Raw genomic sequence first — 26,268 nt, 5'->3', positions numbered from 1 at the left:
ATGGCGATGCATGAAACAGTACTGAAAGCTGGCTCATACAGCATTACAGAACCGTTACTCATTACGAGTAAGGGACAAACAACTTGGACCTCACAGGCTAAAGAAGCGGTAGAAACAGAAAAGTACTTGAAGATGTGAGGACAGGAAGCTGCCAAAAAACAATAGTGACTTATCTATAAAATATGAAAAGTTCTAAGGAAAAAGAAATACAGACCGAATTTTCCTCTTCTTCTTCTAGTTCCCTCTGCTGCTCCTCGTGTCGCTTTGCCTTTATCTCCATAGCTTCAGTGATAAGGTCCCTTAGAATTGAAACTGGCTTGGCATTCTTAATAAATGTATGCTAGGGGAAAAAAAAAAAGAAAAAAAGAAATTCAATGACGTCATTACCATAGATACGGCTCAGATATAATTGCAAATGTTATTCAACACCAATGACTTCAACGATAGATGGTACTTCACATCACAGTGTAATTCAAATCTAAAACGTGGCAATTTTCAACTACTTCATAACTAAGATTTCACTTCTATTTACCCACTCTATACTGGTATGGACGTACAATATAAGGACATAAAAATATTACAGAGCATCCAAGCAAGGGCTATGAAAGTGGGGAAGAGCTTAGAGAGCAAGACGCATGAGGAGCGCTAAGGCCACTGTGTTTGTGCAGCCCAAAGCAGAGGAGCTGAGGAGAGGCCTGATGGCGGCTGCAGCTCCTGATAGGGAGCGGAGGGGCAGCGCTGAGCTCTGCTGTGTGTGACAGCGACAGGGCCCGAGGGAACGGCATGGAGCTGCGGCAGGGGAGGGGCGGCTGGGGGTGAGGGACAGGGTCTGCACCAGAGGGCGGTGGGATGGAACGGGCTGCACAGGGCGGTGGGCAATGCCCCATGCTGACAGAGTTCATAGATGGTTTGGACAGCGCCCTCGGACATGGAGTTGGGATTTTGGGTGGTCCTGTGTACAGTCAGGAGTTCAACTTGACGATTCTTCAGAAGTCCTTTCCAGCTTATTCTACAAGACTTTGATTTTTATTAAAAAAAAAATAAACAAACAAAACAAAAAACAGCAAGACTTAGGAAATGTAACTACAAAACGACTGCTTTATAGTTAGGGACATAATTGTCCCAAGGAAACGTGCATTAAGTAGTAAATAAATAGAGTGGTGATTGTCTGACATAGAAAAACAAACTTTTTCAGATATTCAGTTACAGTATTTAATTAATCTTAACAAGCTGACAGCATAAATTAGCGGCTGTAAGCAGAGCAAGTATGGCTGTTGCTTACTTCAACAGACCTGTACTTGAATATGTCATAAAACATTTCTTCATCTAATAGGGTGAAAATGTGGAACAAGTAAAAAAAAAAAAAAAAAAAAAAAAAGGAAAACATTACTTTTAGCAGAAAGAGTAATTTTAATTCAAAGCCATTTAAAGCATCAGTTCCTCCTTGAAGACAACCTGTGGATGATACCATTTACATTCCTTTTACGCTCTAATAACTCCCGACTGTTATAAAAATTCTTGTCATGCATTATCATATGAAAGATATGAAAGATATGAAAGTACAACTGAGTCAAAATGTAGCTCTCAGCACTTCAGAAGTACTATTACTGATTAAAAAACTGTTCTATGAAGAACAAAATTGATAAATCCTAGTGTCCTCCTTTGCATATTACCCATCCTCTCCCTTGATACATAAATTCTATTACCCTTCTTTCCCCTCCATAACTGATGCTCACAAGTGGTATTTCCATTCCCACCTGTACCCCTCCAGCATAGCCATGGCATCTCCTGCTCCACTGTGCATGGAGAAAAAGGCAAAATGTACAACTAATGGATGCAAGTAGTCAGTCTTCCAGCCAGTAAGCATAGGGGACATGTAACACTGAAGGCTTTTTGTTACTAGTATGCATTAATACAAGTCTCTTTTAATCAGTTCCAGTCATTAGTTAGCATACAAATTTCTGATCTTGAAGGTCTCAAGTATTGATACAGTCATCACACTAAAACGCTGAATTCCAACTTTTATTTCCCTTCTATTTTACTTTCCATGAGAAATAAAATACTTCATACCATTAAATATGAATTTTATGATTTATTACTGAAAATTACTTTCAAAGACGTTCTTCTTGTAGTGGGGTAGATTCTAATGTAAATTTAAAACAAGCATGCTCCTACCTAAAGACAGAATACAGGTATCACAATTGTCTTACACCAGAAATTTCAGAAGTTCAGATTCTTATGTAGATTGATGAAATGAAAATTAAGAACAATATTTACCGGTAGCAGTGAAAAGCATACACGAAAATATCTAAAAGCTTACTTAATTTTTTCTTCTTGTTAGAAAAGAAAGCTTATTCATGGGAAATTTTAGATTCATTTCAGATGAATCTAAATCATTTAGATTCATTTATGGGAAATTTTAGATTCATCAAGAAACCAACTACAGATATTCTAGGGATTTTTTCCTTTCATCTGCCTTCCATCTACAACATGAAGATAGACATGATTTCCCTTGGTTATTTAAAGGTTGACTATGACAGTACTGAAGTTAACTGGATAACAAAACTAAAGAAGCAAACCAAACTAAAAGAGCATACTTTCTTCATGTCTTCCCCTTTTCTGTGCACCAAAACACATATTTCTTGTAAAATTTTGTTGGTTTCACAACGCTATACCTTTCTTGACAGATCAGTCCCTCCTGTTTGATTTTTGTAGTTCTTTGAAATTTCTCAGCTTTATTTGCATCTCAGTTCCAAAATGTTAAATGATACTTAGTACCAACTGTTACATTTCCAAGCAACACACAGGTTAGTTCAGTGAGAGATCTAAAGCCTGGTGTGTACGTTCATGCTGTCAACTGTGGTTGGAATTTAAAAGTGCTCAGTTGGGGTAACAGCCCCAGAATACCCTCTTTATCCTGTCCATCCATATCAGATCCTTCTAGGATACAGAACAACCTGTCTTGTTTAATTTGGCATGACCAAAAGGGCAGACTGAGTACACTCCATGGGTGGTCCGTACTGAAGGGTTCCTTAACATAACACTGGTCTAAACCTTATGATCTACTGAAGGCCTCTAATCACCGAACAAGAACCCATTTTTAATACAAAGAACCAGCTCTAAACTTCAGGAGGAAATAATTGTTTAGAAGTAACAAAGGAGGAACAAAACAGTGCTAGAGATATAAAAGGTGATAAAGATCACAAAATGGAGAAGAAATAAGGCAAGCGACATGCTCTTAAATTTTCACAACCATTCTGGTTTGAAACAGGGAGATAAAGCCATAAAACTTGTATTTCCTCTGAAACTTGAAGACTGACCTGTAGCAGCTGTGTTGCTGTGGCTCTTTGTTCAGGATTTTTCACTAAGCACTTCTTCACGAAATCTGTGAATTCATCAGACCAGAGCTCCGGCTTCCGAAAGGTTGGAGGGGGATTTGTAGGAATCATAAAAATAGCCTAGATAATAAGCAAGAACAATAGAAAATTTAAACAAAGCACATCATCACAGTACTGAATTCAAGGAAATCAAGTGCTTTATCCACCTTTCTTATCAAGTTAAGAATCTGGAAGACAAATTTCAAGTAGGGTAGGATTTCCACTCAGACGGAGGTTCAGGATGTAAATCCATCTGCTACTAATGTAGCTACTTCCCATTAGATTTTCTCTATTTAAACTGTATCCCATTGAGCACATCACTCTCTACATTATCTATTACTGTTCATCGGTCTTAGGATATGATTTCTTTCAGAAATTCTCAGTAATGGTATTGCTTCTTCAAACAGACCCAGAAAACTCTCTATGAAAAGCCAAGTTCACCTTCTCGTCTCTTAGCTGCATTTAGTTTTATAGGAGAGCTGCTCAGAAGAGTCCATTACTTGCTGCTGCACGCTCTATTCGGCTGTAGTTTTGAAACTTGCTTTTCTTAATATATTATTTTAAACAAATGCTAGGAGAGCTAAGACCTAAAAGTTGACAACACCGATCAAGTAACTTCCCTATTAGCAAAGAGAATTTGCTTAAAATTAGATAGGAAGCGTTCTACCTAGATGTAAAAAAATTCCAGTCTGTTGAGTACTATACAGATTTTTTTCAACTATGAAAAAGATTCACGCTACATTCAAAAAAAAGTCCTACTTGAGACTATATAAATTGTGTTATTTCTTCTATGATTTTCACCAGAATTTCCAACTACAGATTTATACTGTTAGGGGGTAAGAAGCAAAGAAAGAAAACAAAAGAGAGAAGGCGAGTGAAAGAGAAGACAAGCAGTGCAATTCTGAGAGACCAGTATAAAATAACTGGTAATTCTGAACTTCTACAGGTAGTAACAAATGCATACAGCTTCACTTCTGAAGCAACAAAGTATTCAGACCCAGGTCTACTGACAGAAACTAGAGTTTTTTCTCCCTAAAATGGGGCTCAGTTTAATCACAACCTCTGAATTGAAAAGAAGAGAACATTCTGTAAGCTTGCAATCCTTCATTTGTTTCTCTCTACAGGCATAGACAGATATACATGCTCAGAAAAGGGAGAAGAAGGTGAAACATGCACACTATTAGCACAGTAGTTGTACCAGAAGCTTCAGACTGTGCTTGAAAAACAGAGAAAAAGGGAGAAAAAACTTCGAAAGATTTTACCCACAACTTCTTGAGAAGCTCAACTTCCCTTCAAAGCCTGTTTAACTTGTACAAAATCCTCATTCTAAATTTTTTCTTGTATGCTGAAGAGAAGCAGAAACCATGGAGAACAATTTAAGAACTCTGTACTGCATTTTTAATGAAAAAATATTTCAGTATCAGATACTACATTTTAAATCTAATATTTACAAAGCTTACTTTACTATCTAATGCTGTCTAATTCAAAAACGAGAGGATCAGCATATATATATATTTTTAAATAAACTTTGTGTATTTTATAGCAGCTTTGTATTTTCAGTGGACAGCCTTGCCAAACTAACATATGATCCCAGATTGGAGAAGTAGTGCTCTATTACCTTGTAGTTGTCTTTAATTACTTAATTGCGATATAAAATTGTCAGTACAGGCGAAGTGCTTCTGGTAAAGGTGAGGCTAACAAATTCAGCTGCTCCTGTCCTTGAAAGTAATGACCTATCTGAACTCTGAACTGATGATTTTAATCTTATCTTTAGCTACTCTTAACAGCTAGCTCTGCAGTAGCTATTGAAAGCACACAGCTATAACAGAAAACCAGTAACTTCTGTTTACATGGTATCAAAACATATACCTCCTATTTGACAATGAGCATTGACCTATGTCTCAGCACATAAGCATAGCTTAGCTCCGGAATTCTACTGAGCTCCAAAGTTCTGGAAAAATTATTTCCTTCTGCAAACTCTTTTGATCAACTACACAGCAGTGAAGAATCATAGCAAAGAACTGACATTTTTATACTTTACAAAGGACAATGAGAAGAAAGATAGAAACCATGAATCATTCTTTCACAGCAGGAAATAAAAATTACAAAAGAAGATATTCTACAGTTACAGTCAAGATGCTAAAAACAAAGTATGCTTTGTAAATTTGTTGGAAGTGACAGCTTCAGAAATACACACATCTATTTAACACAAACACTACATGTTTTTTTTAGATCTTGGTATGTGACATGAGCTGTCATTATCTGAAAAAAATATATATGGATGACATTGCCATTTTTTTTTAATGCAAGGACATATTTAGTAACTAATTCCTTCTTCTAAATGTGCAGTCCAACTGGTTAATTATGTCACACACATCCTAGCGTGAACCTTTCTTTCCCATCTGGAACAGGCTGTCCAGAGATGCTGTGGAGTCTCCTTCTCTGGAGATATCCCAAACCCACCTGGACACTTTCCTGTGCAACTTCCTGTAGAGAAACTGCTGTTGGACTGGACGATCTCCAGAAATCCCTTCCAGCCCTTACAATTCTGTGATCTCTCATCACTCCCTTTCCTTACTTAGCCTGAAATGCTGGAGGTTATATACAAATCCATCTTGCCCCTTCACTACCTAATTTTGGCTTGCACGTTTCTATGCAAAATGTTAAGCTCCCTTTCACCTTCAAAGGAAGCCTATGATTTAACTTCCAGCTTCTTTTGTTTCCTTCCAAGAAACTTGCAAATCAACCACTGGAGAATTATAAACTTATTTCCAGATCACCGGGAATAAAACTAAAATTCTTATCTAATGGGAATTTATTCATCATTTTTTCTTCCATTTATTACCGAATACATCTTTTCTATCTCAACAGAACTCAGTCATTTTAAAATAAAACTAAGATATTTCAATTACTGTCCTTCATGGCTGCCAAGATAGGATTTACTTACATTCTTTCACTTTATGCTGTGCTTCCTACACCTATTAATGCCAATGGTTTTGTTTGTTTGTTTTTGTTTAGAAAAAAGAAAACACACACCACAAGCACAGTATCAGCAAACACTTAATATATGCTACCACCCACCTAACTGCATGGGCTAAGCTGGCAGTGCCAACCAAAGGAAACAATGAGGGAAATGATTCCACAGTCAAGTCTCTGACCTACTAAGAAAGAGACAGCGTTAATTCTTCTCTCTCACACCTTCAACATTACTTTCCACACTTCCCTGTGTATCTGAAACAGATTGGTATGTCTCATGTCCAGCTGAGATGTTAGACTGAATGACTCCTTCAGTTTTAACCATTTAATCATCCTTTTATTCATAAATACATGTCTAAGCTGGGAGATGTCAAAACTCAGGCCTGAGTGACCATGACAACTTAATCAGTGTTTATCTTTGCCTGCCTAACAGACAAACCATGCCCAATTTGTCCTAAACTGGCCTTTCCACCTCTGAGCCTTGAGTCCGACTCTGCTTTGCCTCGCCTTTCACACAGCGCTCCGAGACAACTTCCACATCCCTGGGTGAAATCAGAAGCCACAGCAAACATGCTATCTACACAACTAAAGAATGGGGAGTGGCACTGAAGGTGTTGTAGTAGAAAAATAAACCACAAATTGCATCACCATGGGAAGCCTTCAGTAGCTATTTCTGAAGTGGGCACTGCACATACAGTCCAACAATTTCTACCATAACTGTTGACCAATTTACTCTGAAAGGATATATCAGCACAATAACCAGCTGCTGTAGTCAGGCTTAATGGTGAACAGAGGACCAAGACTCAAACAAGAGCAAAATAGCAAATCATAACAGAATTTGCTTTTTATGATGCTTAAAGGGACCAAAATTTTGGGTCCTGTAATTAATTTCCGGATGCAATCATTTCTTTCATGAAGATTATTCCATGGACAATTTTTATTGGTGTGAAAATGTAATTAGATGAATTAGGAAATGCCAAAAGAAAAATGATATCCTCATATACTGCATTTGGAATTTCCTAATCAGAAAGTCCTTGAGGCTCATTCCTCCTGTGAGTCAGGGTAATACCACAGCCCAAGAACACATCAAGTAATCAACAGTAACTCAGCTGAGGTCCTACTATTTTTTTCCTTTTAAAGCTCCATCACATAGGTTAAGTGACTTGTAATAAAGTATTTTGATTCACTGATATTTAAGCATTAGTCATCATTTGCTTAGTATAATGTATGTAACTGGAGGATACAGCAAAGATTGCAGTGATTTCATCATTTTTGTGCTGTGAAGTAGTATAGCCAGCATCTGCAGAAAACAGACTCAAAAATATTTTTATAGCCAGTAATATATTCATGAGTACAAAATACAATTTAAGACTCAGAATGGGGCTATATATTGAATACTGCAACATATTATTGGCTTTAGAAACAGTGAATCAACTGAGAAAAAACATCCTGTTGGCTTCCAATTTATGTTAAGAATTTGCTTCCCCTCTTCAAGAGCCTTCGCAACAGCTACCAAAACATCACTTACTTATTTCTCATCGCCTAGGAATAAATCAACAGCATGAGGAAGAAGGTGAACAAGACCAAGTGCAAGGTCCTGCACCTTGGTCACAACTACCCCATGCAACACTACAGACTTGGGGCATTGCTATTTTAAAAACTCATGGAGGAAAAGGATCTGGAAGTGTTGGTCGACACTCAGCTCAACATGAGCTAACAGTGTGCCCGGGGGGACAAAAAGGCCAGCAGCACCCTGCCTTGTATCAAAATAGTGCAGCCAGCAGGAGCAGCAAGGTGACTGTCATCCTGCACTTGGCACCAGTGGAGCCACACCTTGAGTGCTATGTTCAGCTTTGGGCCTTTCCCTGCAAGGAAGACACTGAGGCCCTGGAGTGCGTCCAGAGGAGGGCAATAAAGCTGTGAAGGTTCTACAGCACAAAACTTATGGTAGCTCCTGAGGCAATTAGGATTGGAGGAGGCTCGTGGGAGACCTTGTTGCTCTCTACAGCTCCCTTACAGGAGGTTGTAGTGAGGTGGGGGTCAGCCTCTTCTTCAGTTAACCAAAACAGGACAAGAAGTAATGGCCTTAAGTTGAACCTGGGGAGGTTCATGCTGGATATTAGGAAGAACTCCTCCTCAGATTGAGTGGTCAGGCATTGGAACAGGCTGCCCAAGGAAATGGTGGAGTCACCACCCCTGGAGGTGTTTAAGGAACAGGCACATGTGGTACTTAGGGTTTAGTGGGCAATAGAGGTGGTAGGTGGTCAATGGACTAGATGATCTTAGAGGTCTTTTCCAGCCTTATTGATTCTGAGATACTTGCAGGTTCTTTATTATTTTTCGCTTGGTTGATTTTTGGGTTTTTTCTTTTTGTGTGTTGTTGTAGTTGGTTTTTTTGTTTGTTTTTTGTTTTTTTGTTTTGGGTTGTTTTTTTGTTTTGTTTTTTGCTTTGCTGAGCCTTTTGTTTGTTTTGGCAAAAAACATTAACAGTAAAAACCAAAGTTACTGAACAACTCCTTCAGTGTGTAACAATAAGGAAGTCAGTTTCTGTTCTCTCTTTCAGCGTATATTAAATTTATTTGTAAGAAGTACCCTAACAATTACTATCTTCCTTTTACAGTCTGAAAATTGGACTTCATGAAGACCTCGGACGCTAGCCTTGCACAGCATTACAAATAAGCCTGGTTCTATCAGCCACCTATCAGACAGATATCCAAGGAGATTTTCACCACCCAGTTTTGATAAAATCCCTAACTCGAATCTGAACGTGCTATTCAAAGCATTTAGAAAGCTCATTTATCTTTCTGTGCGAAACATGACTTTCACCACAGCACCCCAGGGCTGTCTGTACTTTTTCTTCAGTCATGAACCAATTCTCTCATGTGATTATGTTTATTTTTTAATTCTTGCAAAAGCTGTTTTTTTCTTTCCTGCAATAGTGATGCTATTTACTAACCTCAGTGACAACAGAGCAGCACAAATCAGAGATCAAGAACTACTCAAATTTAAACTGTACAACCAGTGGCCCATGCAGTAGTACTTTCTTCATTTTCCTTGTTTTACCTACTTCTACAGAGGTTCCTTGAAGAAACACACTGAAATTCAACAATCATTCCAATTTTATACAAGAAAAGCTGAGCAACAATTTACCCTGAATTAAAGAGCAGAGAAAAGGTGCAGCTGTCAAGTAAATTTCATCTTCCAAATTTATCACTAATGCTTCCCCAAAACTGTGTCATAGAAACGCATTTTCTGGAAGGTATCTTCAGTGAATAAGCACTCCAGATGGACCTAGCTACCCAACAGATAACTGCCTATCTGGTATCTTAGGCATAACACACTCTTGTTTTTTTGTTTATGTTTTTTTTTTTTTTAAGTTTCTCTGAACATATCAGTAAAAAAAAAGTTCTCTATCAAAACGAGAACTGGCCACAACTATCTTTTATTAGGACATAGTGGTAAATATAAAAGATGTTATTTCACAAATCAGTACTGAATTGCTCCATATGTTTGTCTTTCCTCACAAAACTGACATTTAGATGGTTCTACTATGTCAGACATCAAAAACATGAGAGAGAAACACCTTCACCCGGGGTACCTAAGTTCTTCTTAAACCTTTAACCACCATTTTGATGGAGCGTGAAAAAGAATAATGAAGAACTCAGCTTGAAGATGCCAAGGCTCCTTCCCCTTCTCCCCCTTCAAGAAACACAGAGGGCTTTGCAAGATTTAAGCTACCATTTATATCTGAATACTGGTTTATTGACCCTCTCCTAAGTAACTATTTAAGCAAGAGCAATAGACACCGGGCAGCCCGCACCAGTGGCAATCCTAGGAGCAGACCTATCAGACCCTCTGGGAACACACTTCATAGGGTCATAAAGACAAGATAAGTCCTGGAAAGTCCAAACGGGAGTAAATCTTGGAGGTTCAGCTCCATATGTAAATTATGTACCTAACAGTAAATTATCTTACAGCTAATATTAATAATGAAGTATCATAATAAAATGTTTTGAAGTGCTATCTGAAAAAGAAAAACAGCAGTTATATTCTTCCAAAAGCTAGATCTGTAAATGAAGGGAAAGCAGTGCTCTCCTTCCACAATACTTGAAAAACTGATATTGCCAAATATTAAAAAGCATACACTCCTAGGGAAAAAATATATACATACATTAGAATTCCAACATTAAGCAAAAATGTAAAGATTTCTATCAGCGTTCAGTCAAAAAGACACTTTCTTCTCAGAGTTACCGCTGACAAACTGAAGAAGAAACTTGGAAGGTTGGGCTGTCACACACTTGTCTGCCTCCCCAAGGTCCCAGAGAAGCAAGAGTAGAATTCCACAGATAAGTGGAAATTTAGTGCAGACATATTCTGGATAAACAATAACACTACCAAGTTTTTCATCCTAGTAATGGGAAGTGTACGTATAACATTCAAAATATACAGCTATTATGTTCAATAGCTCTTTAATATCAGCCACTGATTAAATCATGTGTGCACTAGAGTGCAAATGATATCCTAGTAATTTTAAGAAACAAAATGACAAACATCTCACATATTAACATCAGCAGCATTGCCGAGTACAAACAAGAAATGAAAACTTGGGATGAGAGGGGAGCTCATGGGAAGAAAAGAAGGAAAATAAATAAACACAACGCAGCTGTGGTTTAACAGCATTCACTGGAATGGCTTCTCTGGAAAGATGACCTTTGCCGCTCAAAGCAAAGTATGATGCACTGGTGCACTTAAGATGTAAAGTAATAAAGTAATAAACACAGCAAAAAGATAGATAATGGACAGAATAATCACATGATTAACAGCAGAGATGGGTTACTGAAAGATAAGCCATATATATTGACCCGAAAATTTATTATTGGTAGTGAGTTCATAACATTTTGACAGCGTTACAATAGGTCAAGAATGTAAAGATACTGATCTCAAACATTTTGCAATAGCAAGTGCAATTGTATACCCACTGAAGAGAAGCAACCTTCACCTTGTGAACATCATCACGCAACAGCTGCAGCTTGAGATTCACATTTAAGTTTATTCTTTCTACTTGATTTTGCTTTAAACAAGCTCATTTATACAACTATTTTTTAAATACCGTGAGCTGTCATAACTTTAAAGTCCCAGCATATCCTGAGACATATCCTGAAACTTGCATTGGCATACTTGAAAGGCAAAATTTATTGCTCTGGTCATTACTCAATTAGCAAGACAAAGAGCCAGTTCTCACTGTTAACTCATCCAAAATGATTGAGCCATCTACACGTGTGTTCATTATTCAAATTCACACAGCTAAATGGTTGCACTTTTATTTTGTGACAAAAATATGTTGCTTAGTTCCAACACATTTCACTGCTCAGAATGTGTCTCTTTGCCAGCAGATACAAGCTTTCTGTGATGCAAATTGTTTCACAGAATCACGGAATTATCAAGGTTATCGAGGTTGGAAAAGACCTAAAAGATCATCCAGTCCAACCATCACCAATACTTCTCAGCTTTTCTCTGCTGAGTAGTAAGAATCTTTATCAGCATGAACCCTCCACCAGAAATGCCCCCTTAATGTACTGCCAACTAACTCACTAATTTATCAAGGGGTTTTTTATCATAAGTTACCACTTGTACTATTCAAAGAGATCTGGAAGCACCTCAAAGTAGTTGATCAGGTTGTACACAAATTTTCTTTTGCCTCACTTTGTTTGCTTATTCTTCTCTCTCTCCCTCCAAGCCCAGCAGACGTATCCCCTTTTCTCCAGACTTTCTCTCAATATAGTTTGACAACTCACCACAATTAGGAGAAATGTTTGCGATGTTTGCCTGTATGTTTTTCATCTATTATCTTTTAAAATGGCATAGTTACAATTTTTTTTCCTATCCAATTCAATAGGACTCAATTTACCGAAGCCAACCCTTCAGCAGAAAATCCTCTTTACATCTCCTGTTCACTGACCTTTGTCCTTCCATTTCCTTCCTTTTCAGCAATACAACATTAAATTCCCATTTTGTCTGCGTTACAAACTCACTGAAGTCAATGAAGTTGTAATAGAAGGAAGAGCAATCAAACTTTCAGTGTTCTCCTCCCCTCTGAAAGCTAAGATAGAAAGTCTGCAAAGAAGGGCATCTTTTTAAAACCTGTATAAACAAAAAATAAAGCATCGAAATATCCATAATCTAATGAAGGCTTCTGCCTGTTCTTTTACTAAATTGGGCTGTTTTTTTTTTTGTTTGTTTTTAAATAAAACTCCACAATTTTCAAAGTGAAGTTATTCACTGAAAAGTGAAAACAAAGATCGCTCCAGGGTACTCAAGATTTATTACTTAAACTTCTCCAGGCAGCTAGAAGTATAATTTTAAAAATAAAAATTAGATTAAAAATATATATACACACACGCAAATGATTTTTCAGAGTAACTAGCAAATAACCCAACATAAGTACAAGACCATATAACTACCTAAGGTGTTATTAAAAAGCTGTACTGAATGATCACATCACCAGTAATTACAAGTCCACACAGTTTTACAGTATCCAAGGACAACAAAAATCACCATGTCTTACCAACACACAACAGTTTCAATGACCTGAAAGAAGCTGAAGTGCTGAGATACCACCTGTGACAGGACTGATAGTATCTCCAACACATTCACCAGATGAAAGACTCCAATGAGCCACAAACTCATTCATTATCATTCTGAAAAGTACACTGTCTCAACACTGACTTAGCGAAACACATTTAAGCAGGAACAGAAGGAGAGAGGATGCATGCACATGTACATGTTAAGATTATTACAAGTGTGAGAAGGGGACAAAGTAAATAGGTATTAAATATGCTGTCCCTAGATTGAAAGAAGCATCTTACGTAGTGGTTTAATGTTCTGACTCAATTTTTACATTACAAAGATTTGTAAAAGAAGGTATTTTTAAACACAGTTGCATAGGAGCAACTTTTAACAACATCAGGCAACAGCTGTTCTTTGTCAAAGAAAAAAAAAAAAAAAAAAAAAAGTTGGAGGGATTCGGCCAGCCCTCCACTCCAGAAAACAAGGCGAGGCAATGTCCCAACAGAACCCTACAGCAAGATCAGTTAAAACAAAATGCCTCTTGCTCCAATTTATCCATGATGACAGACCTTACTCAAGGACCAAGACACTCATCACCTACAAGATATTTCATAGCCACATCAGTATTCAAGAAAAGAGCAAGAAGGAAACTTCATGAATTCTGGGTACTTCCCTTTAATAAAAACATCTTAGAACCACCAAGGATGGAAAAAACCTCCAAGATCATCCAGTCCAACTGTCCAGCAACCACTAGTATTTTACCTGCTATGCCATTTCCCTCAGTACATCTACATGTTTCTTGAACACCTCCAGGGATGGTGACTAAACCACCTCCCTGGGCAGCCCATTCCAGTGCCTGATCACTCCTTAGGTGAAGAAATCTTCCCTGATATCCAGCCTGAGCCTCCACTGGCACAACTTTAGGTTGTCTATGCTATGACCTAAATCTCAAGTTTCACAGAACATGAGACATTCAGAAGGAGTACAGAACTTGAACAAGTACATTTTTTTTCAGCACTGAAATTTAACAACTTTTTTACTTATCAGTTAAAAAACAAAGAAATTGTTCTGAAAGTGCACGTTACATGACTAAACCCAGGGAATACTCTTTCAATTATTTTTGCTCTTATTTTACTGGCTTACTTTAACAACTAATTCAGTAGTATTTTTAAATGCACAGATATAGTGGTGCATTGTCTACAGTGCAAGGCAATTATATTACCCAGACTATGAAACTTACTTTCCATCCAAGAAAACCACAACAATATAGCTTACTTTAATAATAAAATCTTTTCTCTTCTTCTCACAGTATTTTCTACACTTTCCCAGAAAATGAGGCAGTGGTTACATCCAGAAATATATTAACATTCACTGAGACACGAAGTGGAAAAACTGCACATGCAATTATATTTACTAATAGAGGAGTCAAAAAGTGAGTAACTTATATCTGTGAGAAAAAGCTGCAGTAAAGTGGTTGGCCAGTAAATGTGAAACGTCTGCCATAACCACACACAGTAGTAATGACAAAAGAGATTCAAGAAATATGCAGTAGTTCTTCTTTGTTTAAGTCATGGTAGACCTCCAGCAGCAGTATTGTGTTCAGTTTTAGGCATCATGCTTTCAGTGAAACTGAAGCCAACTGAAGGTGCTCCAAAAAGGAGCGACTACAGTGCTCAGATACGTAAACCACAAAATTCAGAAGGAAAGATTGAATCCATTGGGATTGCTTAGACTAAGGAGAAAGTAACAATATTGTGAAACATGCATCCAGCATGTTAAATGCAACTTCAAAAAGGGAGACGATATTCTTTAAGTGCCTAAAAAGAACAGAACAAACAGCTAATGTTCAGCAAAGGATAATCAGATTAGAGAGAAGGAAATATTTTGAAACAAATAACCTGAGGAATGATAGAACTTCTGTACAATCAATCCTTCTAATTACTTTCTCCCACTAAAACAGCTCCTCTGTCTTCAACTTTATGTGGATTACGTTAGGACTTCCATCTAACAAACAATACTTCCAAGAAGTTACAGGTAACACAAAAGGAAGCAATAATTTAAACTGACAGTGACACTACCAAAACAGAATCTTGCTAGAAGAACCACCTGCATGGTGTGAATGTAAAACATGCTCACTGGGGTCTCTGGAGGTGACATTGGTAACAAGAGGATTGCAACGTTAGGTTGGCCAAGTACAGAAACAGAACAAGCACAGCTAACACCAGAGACATGAAACATGAGCTTCACTGTTCACAAATGACAACAGACAAACAAGTAATACAACTAAAACCAATCTCAAGTACAAGGAGAAATGACTCACTCATTTACAGTGTTCAGACTAAGAAAAGAAACTGAACTACAACCATCCAGGTATTAAGTACCCACATCCCAGTGAAATAATGGAAGTGTTTAATTAATTATGGAACATTTTCCTCGAGTATCAAAGTGCAACTGAGTACTAACTTCTCATGTCTCAAAGCTCTGTCTTCCTTCAAGCAAAGAAGAAAAGCATCTTCTTCAGTCTGTGTCCCACTGTCATACAAGTGACACACGAATGTTGCCTTCCCAGGTACATACACAGAACAGTGTTGCTCTCCTTACCTAGACAGAATTTCCAATGTTCTCTCTAATAGTTTGACAAAAATATCACTTACATTGCAGCTCTTTAATTTCACTGCTAGATTAATATCCCTTCCCGTAAGAGAATGCAGTTGCTGGAGAAAATTTAACTTTTTTCTACTCCATGGACAAAGAGAAACTGTATGAGGCATAATAAAGTCAAATCTGGCTATTTGAAACATCAAACATCATCTGTGTCATTGATAAAGATGTTAAAGAGTACTGGGACCCAAGACAGCGTCCTGGAAGATGCCACTCATCACCAGCCTCCACCTGGACATACAGTAACTCACAATAACCCTGTGCCTACAACCAGCCAAACAACTCCTTATCCACCTATTAGTCCACCCTTTGAACGCACGCACAAAACTGAATGTGAATTTCTCTTTTTAAAGGATGACACTAAGAGGTAAAATGAACCCTGAGCCAAAGTTAGTTTCCCATATTTTCAGTTTTATTTATCAAACTGAAAAATCTCTCCAACTTTCTCTTTTCCTGTATGAGACCAAAACGATGAGATGTTCTGTTTGTATTACAATTACACTAATTCAGTGCAGGTCACTTGCTTTTTACTGAGTCCAGATGACATTTAGTAAGCTAAACATTGGCCAATTATCTTAAAAAAAAGAAGTGTATGGGGGGGAGCTGACTGCCGCTGGGTAGGTCATACAGTGGCTACAGAATACAATTGCTTGAATTACATCTTGACTAAAATCAAATACAGAATCAGAGCTAAAAGCTATTCCTGCACACCTTCTTGATTTCTCACATTTGACTGTACTAACTTAAAGGCCATCTCTTTTCCCACCCTGAGGTGACAGGCAGGAAAAGACTCAACAGAAGTTTGTTGCTTCCTCTTTCTCCACTCTTGTTTTTTAAACCGTATTTTTAATATTCTAAGAACTACAAACAATGGAGTTTCCACTTTGTTTTTAATATCCCAAGTGGCTAACTAACCTTTTCAAGTCTGTTCAATTGAACTTAGCACAGTAAAAAAGAAAAACATAGCACTGAAGATTTACTGAACACTAAAAATAATAATGGTCTAAGCCTCTTCTATTTCTGCAATAACATTTGTACTCTTAAATCAACCTGAACTGCCATGTAATTAGCCATAGAATAACCTTTGCTGATAATGCACAGAAACTAGTTCCAGAGGGGTAGCAAAATCCTCCAGCTTATCTCCAAGAAGCAAATAAACAGTATGTCTTTGTAAATGTCTTAGTCATGATCAAGGGCCGAGATTTTTTTCTGACAAAATCACTAGCTTTCAAATAATTAAAATCTACACTTCTAAATAAAAAAACAAATTAGACCTATTGCAGCTGGCACAGATCTGTCAGTGACGTTATTTCTACACATGTCTGAATTTGGTGCGTTTTGTTGTTTTTTTTTCCCAAAAGTTTTATATTTCTGAAGCAGAATTATCAACTGTTAAAATAAAATGTAATATATATATCAAAACAGTAGCACAATTACAAGCTTATTCTATAATGCACTGAATTATGTTGTTTGTTATTATTTGTAACATCTTAAAATGTTTCTGCCCATCTCCACTTCCTCTCCAAATGACCTACTCAGCTTTCAACAGACTTCACCCAATAGAGAAAACAGGACCACGGTGCAATTCACACAAATTAGATCTCATTATTGATCTTCAAACATGGTCATTATCTTCACAAAGGTCTACACCCTAGGGGAATTATGCAGAATTCATGCAGATAAACTCCTCAGTCCTGTGCACATGATGGCACTCTAAAGTACAGAGGAAGAAAAATATATAATTGAAAATAATGCATATGGTATAAAATGTAAAATTTTGAAAAGAGAAGTAGATACAGACACTGAGATAAAAGATTTGTAGCAGAGTGCATTAACCTTATATCTAAATTTCTTTGCTGAAACCAAGTTCTAAATGAATCTGAAGGGAGAACACAAAAATAAAATAAAGGAAGCAGCAGGTACCTATCAAGATCCCTGAATTATTTAACCCTGAATAGTTTATTTCAGTACTTACAAGATTTTCTAGGCTTGGTTCGGATCTGGGGTCAGTGTTGCACTGCCTTGTTCAAACACTCTACTTATTAATCAAATATTCTAAACTTTCGTTAGGGTCTGGCTTAACCTTTTGCATTGTGTCCCATTCAAAGATGCTTACCATAGTTTCCGTAAGTGGCTGACATTAGGGAGGAAAAAATAGAAAATAAGCTCCGTTACTGTAGGTACACACAAAAATAATGTTTCAGCACAAAACATTTACGGAACAAAAATTCACCATTGGCGTTACTAGAAACATTTCAGTTTAGCAACGTGGCTGTAGCATTCACTCAAGGATGCAAACAACAGCAGCTTAGCAGCTTATTCCAAGATTAACAGAGGCAAAAGATCTTTATAACCAAACAAAAAATAAATCATGCCATATATATATATATATATATATATATATATACTGTTAGCTATGGGATATATGCACTACTGAAAAAATTTCTGGTTAACCTCCCTGCATAAGAAAACACTAAATTAATCCCAATAAAAGACTGCACCAGTAATAAGAAAATTGAGTGAACTGATTTGTTTCTCTTGCAGATAAAGATCAAGATAAATGAGAATCCCATCAGATGGAAGCCAATGGTTACAAACTCAAAAGAATTGCTGAGAGGTGCCACAGAATGAGGCCAGAGGTCAAGACTGAAAAGGACCTCAGGAAGTCACCTGGTCCAACTCCAGAGCAGTGTGCCCAGGCCCGAATCCAGGCTGCTTTTGAAAATCCCAAAAGAGGAGATCCCACAGCCTCCCTGGGCAACCCATGCCAGAAGCATCTGATATAGAACCACATGTATGCTGCCCCTGTAAATCACATTTCAGAAAGGCACACTGATCTATAAGAATAAGAGCAGAGTGAGGAGGTGAGGGAATACCTCAGGTATGCTTCAGCATACCTCTCAGCTGAACTGGGTTCCTATCACGCAAATACAGCAGGAGTGAATTAAAATACTACTTCATAGGAAACTATAGAGAGAAAATTAACACAGGTGCTGAAAATCTTTAGACAAGACCTGAATAAGTGAGAATTCTTATTTTTTATGGATTTCCAGGGCATAAAGTCCTACTATACTTGCAGCCCAGAAAGCCAACCGTATCCTGGTCTGCATCAAAGAAGGGGGTCACCAGCAGGGCGATGAAAGGGACCATCCTCTGCTCTTGTGAGCCCACCTACAGTGGTCAAGGCCCCACTGGATGGTGTCCTGGGCAGCCCAATCCAGTGGGTCCAATCCAATTCAAGCCACTCTATCATTCTGTGATACTCTGGCAATTCCCTGATCTCAAAGGGCAACTCCTGAAACATTGTCCCAGACCTATTTTCTAAAAACTGCCAGAAGCTGATCCTAAGAAATACTACACTGCTGTATAAATCTGAGATGAAAAGATAAAAACTGAGCCAGGACCCAACAGCTTCATATGGACTTGAACAACCTTTGACCTCTTGCATCCTTATTTTGACAATGTTCCTCTGATAAAAGAGATTGCTCCTGTTGGTCATATGTACATACAATGTTCTCAGGCCACAGAAGAGCAATTACATCAGAAGTTTTAGCTGCTGTTGATGAGAGATGGAAGTCAGCATTATCCTATGGATGTGAATTCCAGGTGCATGGTCCACGCATCTAGAAAAAACAGTATGTGCATATGTATACACCAGGAATCATCGTATAACTTTGCATGAGGAGTACCATAACTGTACAACAAATCTCTATGTCCTTCTTAGTCCTTAAACTTTTCTGGAACAGTCTTCACTCTATCACCATATCTGGAGATTTACAAGCTGATATCTTCTCTCTGCAATCCTATACAATCAGCTGCAAACTGCAGCTTTACAAATTCATTTCAAGACAAAGAAAGGACAGCAGCAGGAGCAAAAGCTAGTAGGAGCTGGGAAGCTGCTGAAGACTATTGGCTGAAACTTCAGATGGAGTCTGGGTACTCCACCTGAAAATATGGCACTCAGGCTAAAAGCACTGAGCACGTGTCCTAAAGCAAGAGTTTCTCTGGAGCAGACAGCAAGGTCAGAAAGCACAGAGGGTGATATCTCAATTATTCTTCCTTCAGTTTCTCCTGGCTCCTTACAGGGTGCTCTGTGTGGCAATGTTCTAAGTTGTGGTTGTCCAACCTTTAGGCCCATCTGTTCCACACTGAGTGAACAGGAACACTCCTGGGCTGCAAACGCAAAGGCTGCTCTGAAAATGATACTTCCCATTTAGTTCCACGAAAACTACAAGTGATACAAAGAGCACAACAACATTATTTGATAGAGCAAAATCTCAGCTACAAAATACTATTTTTCAACATGGGTCACCACCATTAGCTATTCCTTTTTGCCAGGATGAAGAAGAGCCTGTAAGGCATGCTCATAAAAATCTATACCAGTGGAAGTGACCTGCTGATGCTACTGCTGAAAAACACACCACCCACCAGCTCACTGTGCACTGTGTTCATGTATGTAAGTAGCAAAACTTACTTTATCTTTAATATTTTTTATCAAAATGAAGGAAAAGGGAAAGGGAAGAGGAAAAGAGAGACGCAACAGAAACACAGAACTAGTGGTATATTTGAACTTGGCTTTGTGACACCAATGCATCAGTATCTGCTTTGATGTCTGTGGTTGCAATTCTCAATGAGTTCTCTAAATACTCATCGGATATTTTTGATGAAGTTTTAGTCTTCCTCTGCTTCACTCCTAAAAACAGTTGTTCACAAATGTGTGTACAGCCAAAAAGCAATGACAGCAGTAAGGTATGATTGTGAAGTCCAGAACAGTTTTTCTAGTAATAAAAGCAAAGAGACAAGAGATTTTTTAGCTGAGCTTCTGACTGCAACTCTACACAATCCATGCCGGTTCTAAGTAATGATTCAAAACATGCACAGCACACTCCAGCAGGTCTTTCTGCAGCCATAGCCCCAACTACAACCAAGGCCCCAACAAACCACATGTTTTGGCAAGTTATCTTTGTCCATAAATGGATGTGCTCACTGAAGATGGGAACAAACCTTCTCTAGTTGAATGGAATGCAGAAACTTAGCTAGAAATGCCACAAGGGAGATCAAACAAGTTATCCAACCAGAATAAAGAGCATTAACTGAAAACAAAGATGATGCAGAAACTATTTCATTTATGCCAGCGTTTTCTTGAAGCATTAGAAAATGCTGAAGACAATCCTAAATCAACTAACATATAAGAGAAAAGGGAAATATGAGATTATCCTACTCTTCCTCTACATGCAGAGAGCTAAAAAGAGCCTGCATGTTCCAGAATGCTGAGTTGTAATGCCTCACCGGGTTAGACTGATAAAAGCACCAGTCACCATTTAAAGCAGAACCATGCAAAGGTTCTGCTTTACAGAACTGTCTGCCAGACAGACAATTCAGTTGCTTGAACTGAAGATCAAGCTCAAATTAAACTAAAATGTTGATTTTCAGAACAACAGCACAAGCTTTACATGCATGTAACCGACACAGCTGAACAGGTTGTATATTTTTTTTCATATGATTAAATCCAATGAGTGGAAGTCAAAGTTTCCAAGTTTCCAAGTGAATTTGTTTAGTAGTACAGATAACTACAGACTGATGGATCAGGAGCTCTGATGAAATCTGCTCCAAAGGAAATATGTGGCATCCAATTAATGCTGGAATTGCAGAACTACCACGTAAACAACAAACATTTTCTCCACACTGGCTCAGCAATCCTGAGGCATCCGTTCTCAGCAATAAAACTTACAGACCCCCCGTTTAGATGGAGATTTAAGTTAATCACAGCTGCTAGGCACAAACATTTGTTAAAAGCTATCCAAAACAGCACAGTTGTGGTCAGTAACTGAACAGTATGCAAGCTGATGAACAAATAATGTTTTCAGGGTGTTGGTAAACACAGAGACTAAGAAAAACAATTTAAAAGATCTGCACCTCTTTACCCATCTAAAAATTTTCAGCTGTAATGGGACATCTGATACTGTCACTGTAAAGAAACACAATATTAAAAAGCACTATGGGTATGATAAATATACATACATATAATTCATATACACACACATTATATATATCCGTGTGTACATATATACAGGCATAAGTGTATACATACACACATCCCCACGAACATCTACACAAAGGAATTAACTTCATAAAAATTCATTGTATTTTTCCACTTCACTCAGAGACAGGATTCCACTTGTTTGGAAGTAGCCTATAACCATGGGAAAGAAATGACAATGAACACAATGCTCACCTTTCTCTAAAAATCCTAAGGCTCCTGGATCATCTGCCTATCTACTGCAATAAGTTTTTCAGACTCACTAGTCTGCCTCCAGATAAGACGTGCACACACTGCCCTACTAAGTCTATTCTTATCTGAGCTGAAGTATAATCCTTAAGTATGTACACACGAGGTAAGAAATGGTGAGTTCTCGAAGTGTATCAGTTACATCATACCCCCCACTCATTCACACATTCTGACTATACAGCAACTGTTCTGTTGATGTTTTGGTTTCTTTTTTATTAGGAAGCTGGTGTCAGCAACAAAAGAATGCTGAAACATTCAACTGTACAATCTTAAAGTAGAGGTTCCTGCAGCAAAGAAGATCACTGGATTAAACAATGAATACCATTCAAATGTGTGTACATACTACCACAACTACTTTCAAACGCATTAAGAAAGAATGTGTGTGAAACAGCACAGCAGACCTACAAGAATGCTTTGCAAAGCATCCTATACTCTGACTTTATCTTTTCTCTCTTACTGGCCAGAAAGTTCCCCTTTGCAAAGCCAAATCAACAGGCAACAAGAGAAGAAAGAAGGAAAATCAATGTGAGAAGAGGGAGAAGGCCAGAAGCTCTGAGCAGATCACACCTGACCTTAACGACACAGAATGCTCATCAAATTCTACTGCAGGACAAGTCAAGTTTTGGTCCAGACATTACTTTGGTTCCAAATGGGGTGTTTCAAAGGATGTGCCAAAGGACAGGGCATCTTCTTTTGAGCATCAGTGTTCTATGCTTTAAAAATATTGATTAAAAGTCAAAAGCCAAGCATACACTTCAGAATTTTTGTAACAGTAAGTCACCTTCATTTTCATAATGAATGCTCAACCTGTTTCTGTAATTACATTATAAATATTCTTAATGATGAACTCAAGAAGAGATTACAAGCTTCAAACTCACCTTAGACATTTGCCAGAGTTTCCATAAAGAATAGCACCCGAAAAAAACCCACATTGCCTTCACAGCCACTCAGCATTAGATTTCTCTGCCATTTGGATTTAATAACACCTCATACATACAAATGACTCTCTAAAGGAAGGAAAAGCCATCTTTGGTTGACTATCATTTGAATGGTTATTTGAGCCCAGTAATCACACAATTCTTTCAAATTCTTATCATATTACCAATATTTTATTGGAACCAGATGTCAGCAGCACAACTCAGTCAGAATTATTGAACTTTTCTTTTACTTTCATAACAAATTAAGCAATGCCCAGTTGATGCATCTGAAAAAAATTACAGAATCGCGAGCCTTAAGGCCAAGCACTGGGTGTCATAATTTAAACCATCACCACTGAAATGCAAAGGCACAAGAAACATAACGTATCACTTTGTTGAACAAATTTCTCTCACAGAAGATGAACATTATTTGTGAATAAATCCTGAACAGCAACCAATAGCTAACATTTCAATGTCAAAAGCCAAGCAGAGTTCTAACAAACTTAATACAAGATTCCCCGAATGTTTAGAAATAAGCGCAGAAACACAAATACATGACTAAAAACAAAAAGACTCCTGCCGTTTGCTATTAGAAATGGAGGAGGAGGGAATAGTAAGACCACATAAAAATAAAGAAGAAAATTTCTTTAATATTGTGGTGATATTTTAAATGCTCTGCAAGACAGATAGAAGTCAAATTCCAACCAATCTAACAAGAGCCAATAAACTGTGAAGTAACACAGAACTGGGAGAGCAAAAGCTAGAACCATTTGTAATCCTTCTCTGCCAAACTACAGAACAGGATTGGCACTCCTGCAATGAGGAGGGGAAAATACAAGTAGGTATTCTGAGAAGCATCCACAAATACACAGCCCTCCTACTCACTGACATACATATTTAACACTGGAGTTATCTTTGATGGACACTTCCACAGCATGCCGCCATGCCTCTTCTAACAATTATTAAGAGTTAACTGTGTTACAAACGCAATTACGGCAACTACAATAGATTTTTTCCTTCCATTAACAACAAACATTAACTTCATGGAAAACAAATTTCCTTGACGGCTGAGAGAAAACTGAGCCAACCATATTTTTATTGTCTGCATTTAGGTACGTAATCACAGTACCATACTAACTGCACTACTGAGCAGCAACAGCAAACGAATGCACCTGAAGGATGTGTACAGTCATTAGTGACTTGTGAAAATGAACACTAGACACAACTGGCGTTATCCATAATAAAAGGATAAAGTAATAAAGCTCAAGAATGAATCTACAAAAAGACATTCAGTGAGCAAAAATAGCCCCAAAAATCCAAAATGTGCTATAATAAAATCTGTGTTTATAAGGATTATCGGAGATATAACATCAGGAATGTCATATGATATTCGCACAACATAATTTGCTGAAGACAAAGCAAGCCTAACAGAAGCTGAATACGCCTCTTTAAATCGCCTGTGAACCACAAGTGTAAAAGTAATGATCAGAGGGGTTACTCCATCTACCAGCAATACACGGCACTTTCAAGAAGCACACAAAGCAGAAGCAGTTTTCATGCGAATGGATGCTTGTAGCTGCAGCATGTTTTCAGATCACAGACAATGCAGCACAAATCTAGCGTGAAAGGGCAACAGCCTGCTTTGACCTCTCCTGCATAATTCAAAGTCTGCAAGAAACCATGCAAAAGGAGACCTGATGAGAGAACAGCTTTCCTGAACAGTGAAAAATTGGCTGTCACTTAAATGCTATGCATAATTCAGAAATAAAGGGTGGGATTAAATTTACATTGCAAGAATGCAGTTAACCTCCTCCTATTTTCTATGATGGGACAAAAAAACGTGACTTTTAGTCAAAATTATTGAATTATTAAAGAGAAGTGCTTCTTCCCAGGGTTTTTAGGGGTTTCCATGTAATCCTCTGAGTATCATAAATACAAGGAAGTAACCTTTCCCTTCATTTAGGAATTGGTACCAGTGAGAGCTCAAGTACACCAAGCACAACATACAGTCATTTGGTACCTCTAGCAACATTTTAAAATACTAATTTAAAAACCTGTAAGTATTTCAAGACAAAGCCAGGCTTGCTTCTGGGAAGCAGTTTCTCCGCACAACCTCCAACTCCTGGCCTTTATGTACATGCATGTTACTGTAAATCTCTCCCTCCCAGAAGTTTCATTTTTCAACCTTGATGAAACAATTTACAGTGCTACTCAAAAAACAGTTCTGTCAGCACAGCTGAAGTGACACAGTTGTGCTGATAACAACAGCTTCTTACCACTGAAGACAGAGATAACTCCTATCACATGCTTCTAACTCCTCCAGTACGCCACCGACCGCATTAAAGAATTGAGCCCCCCAGCAGAAAACTGTCCCTCCATCTTAAAAAGGAAAGAATTAGAAAATCTTTCAAATCATAAATTTGCATCAGAGCATTGACAACAACAGGCAAGTTTGTCAGGTATGACACGCACAACAGATCACAAAAAACTGGGTGTAAAATTCCTTATGTACCTTAAGGCTCTTCCCTTCTATGGCAGCAAACTGAGTTTAAAATTAAACGCTAACGCTTTTAAGTTGGTAGATGAAGGCAGTGAAGGTGTTCAGAGTCTGACTGTCAATCCATATTTTGAATGGTTTTAGTTGTTTGGTTTTTTAATAAAAACCTTGGAAATATTTTGATTTTTTCCTTATACTGCTCAAAGACTGAAAATTTCTGTCTTAGGTTAAAGCCATGCTCGCATGTTGTTAGCTTCCCAGAGAATCCTGGGTGGCAAAGGCAGCAGCAGAGAGTGTGACTGTGCTGTTTCAGTGTAGGCAGAAAAGGTGAAATCAAGTCGTGATAAAATCAATTTTCTGCATTCATTCAGCATGTTTGTCCTGGTCCACTGGCCAGTTCTCTCCCACTGTCATTCTATCATAATCATTGCTATTGCTGCACATGCTAGATAAAACACGCATGTGTCAATGCTAGTCCCTCTAGCACCATTTACCCACCTTATAAGCACGTTAATCAATATGATTTTTAGCAAGGCCTGTTCCAGATAACACTAAAGCAATCTCAGGAATCCTAGTGCCAGGTCACAATTAACTCAACAGAATATACCCTCTCCCCCACATAATGTGTTTAAAAACAGAAAGCTAGTAGAATTAACTTCTTATCAGCTAACTTTGAGATGAACCAGCTGTTCATCTACCCTCAATTGATGTAAAGTTAACAAATCAGCCATGGCAGTATGAAGGAATCCAGTATTAAAAATCATGAGCTACAAGCTGAGAAAGCAGGCATGGAAAGAGGTAAACGTACATAAACTCAGAGGCCAGCTATGCCATTCTGGTTACACTTGCATGTCAGGGCAGTGCATGGCTGCAGAGCTGAAGCAGAGGCAGGCATTGCTGAGCACCTGGCCATGTTTCAATGCCCAGCCAGGCAGCCATGCCTGCTGGCTTTCAGCCCTTCCTACCCATCAGCCAGAGATGGAT

General features: G+C 38.0%; 1 protein-coding gene across 1 annotated transcript in view; it reads right to left on the bottom strand.

The window, feature by feature from the left end:
- STK3 (serine/threonine kinase 3) overlaps positions 1-26,268 on the bottom strand; it is a 123,352-nt gene that overhangs the window by 66,176 nt on the left and 30,908 nt on the right. The window contains exons 7-8 of the mRNA XM_072329996.1: positions 3,321-3,458; positions 215-340 (exon numbers count right to left, since the gene is read on the bottom strand). Of these exons, the coding sequence (XP_072186097.1) occupies positions 215-340; positions 3,321-3,458 (264 nt within the window). The remainder of the gene's footprint in view (positions 1-214; positions 341-3,320; positions 3,459-26,268) is intronic.

This window comes from Excalfactoria chinensis, chromosome 2, assembly GCF_039878825.1.
Source record: "Excalfactoria chinensis isolate bCotChi1 chromosome 2, bCotChi1.hap2, whole genome shotgun sequence".
NCBI lineage: Eukaryota > Metazoa > Chordata > Aves > Galliformes > Phasianidae > Excalfactoria > Excalfactoria chinensis.
The sequence above is the reverse complement of the archived record's forward strand: the minus strand, read 5'-3'. Positions and strand labels throughout refer to the sequence as shown.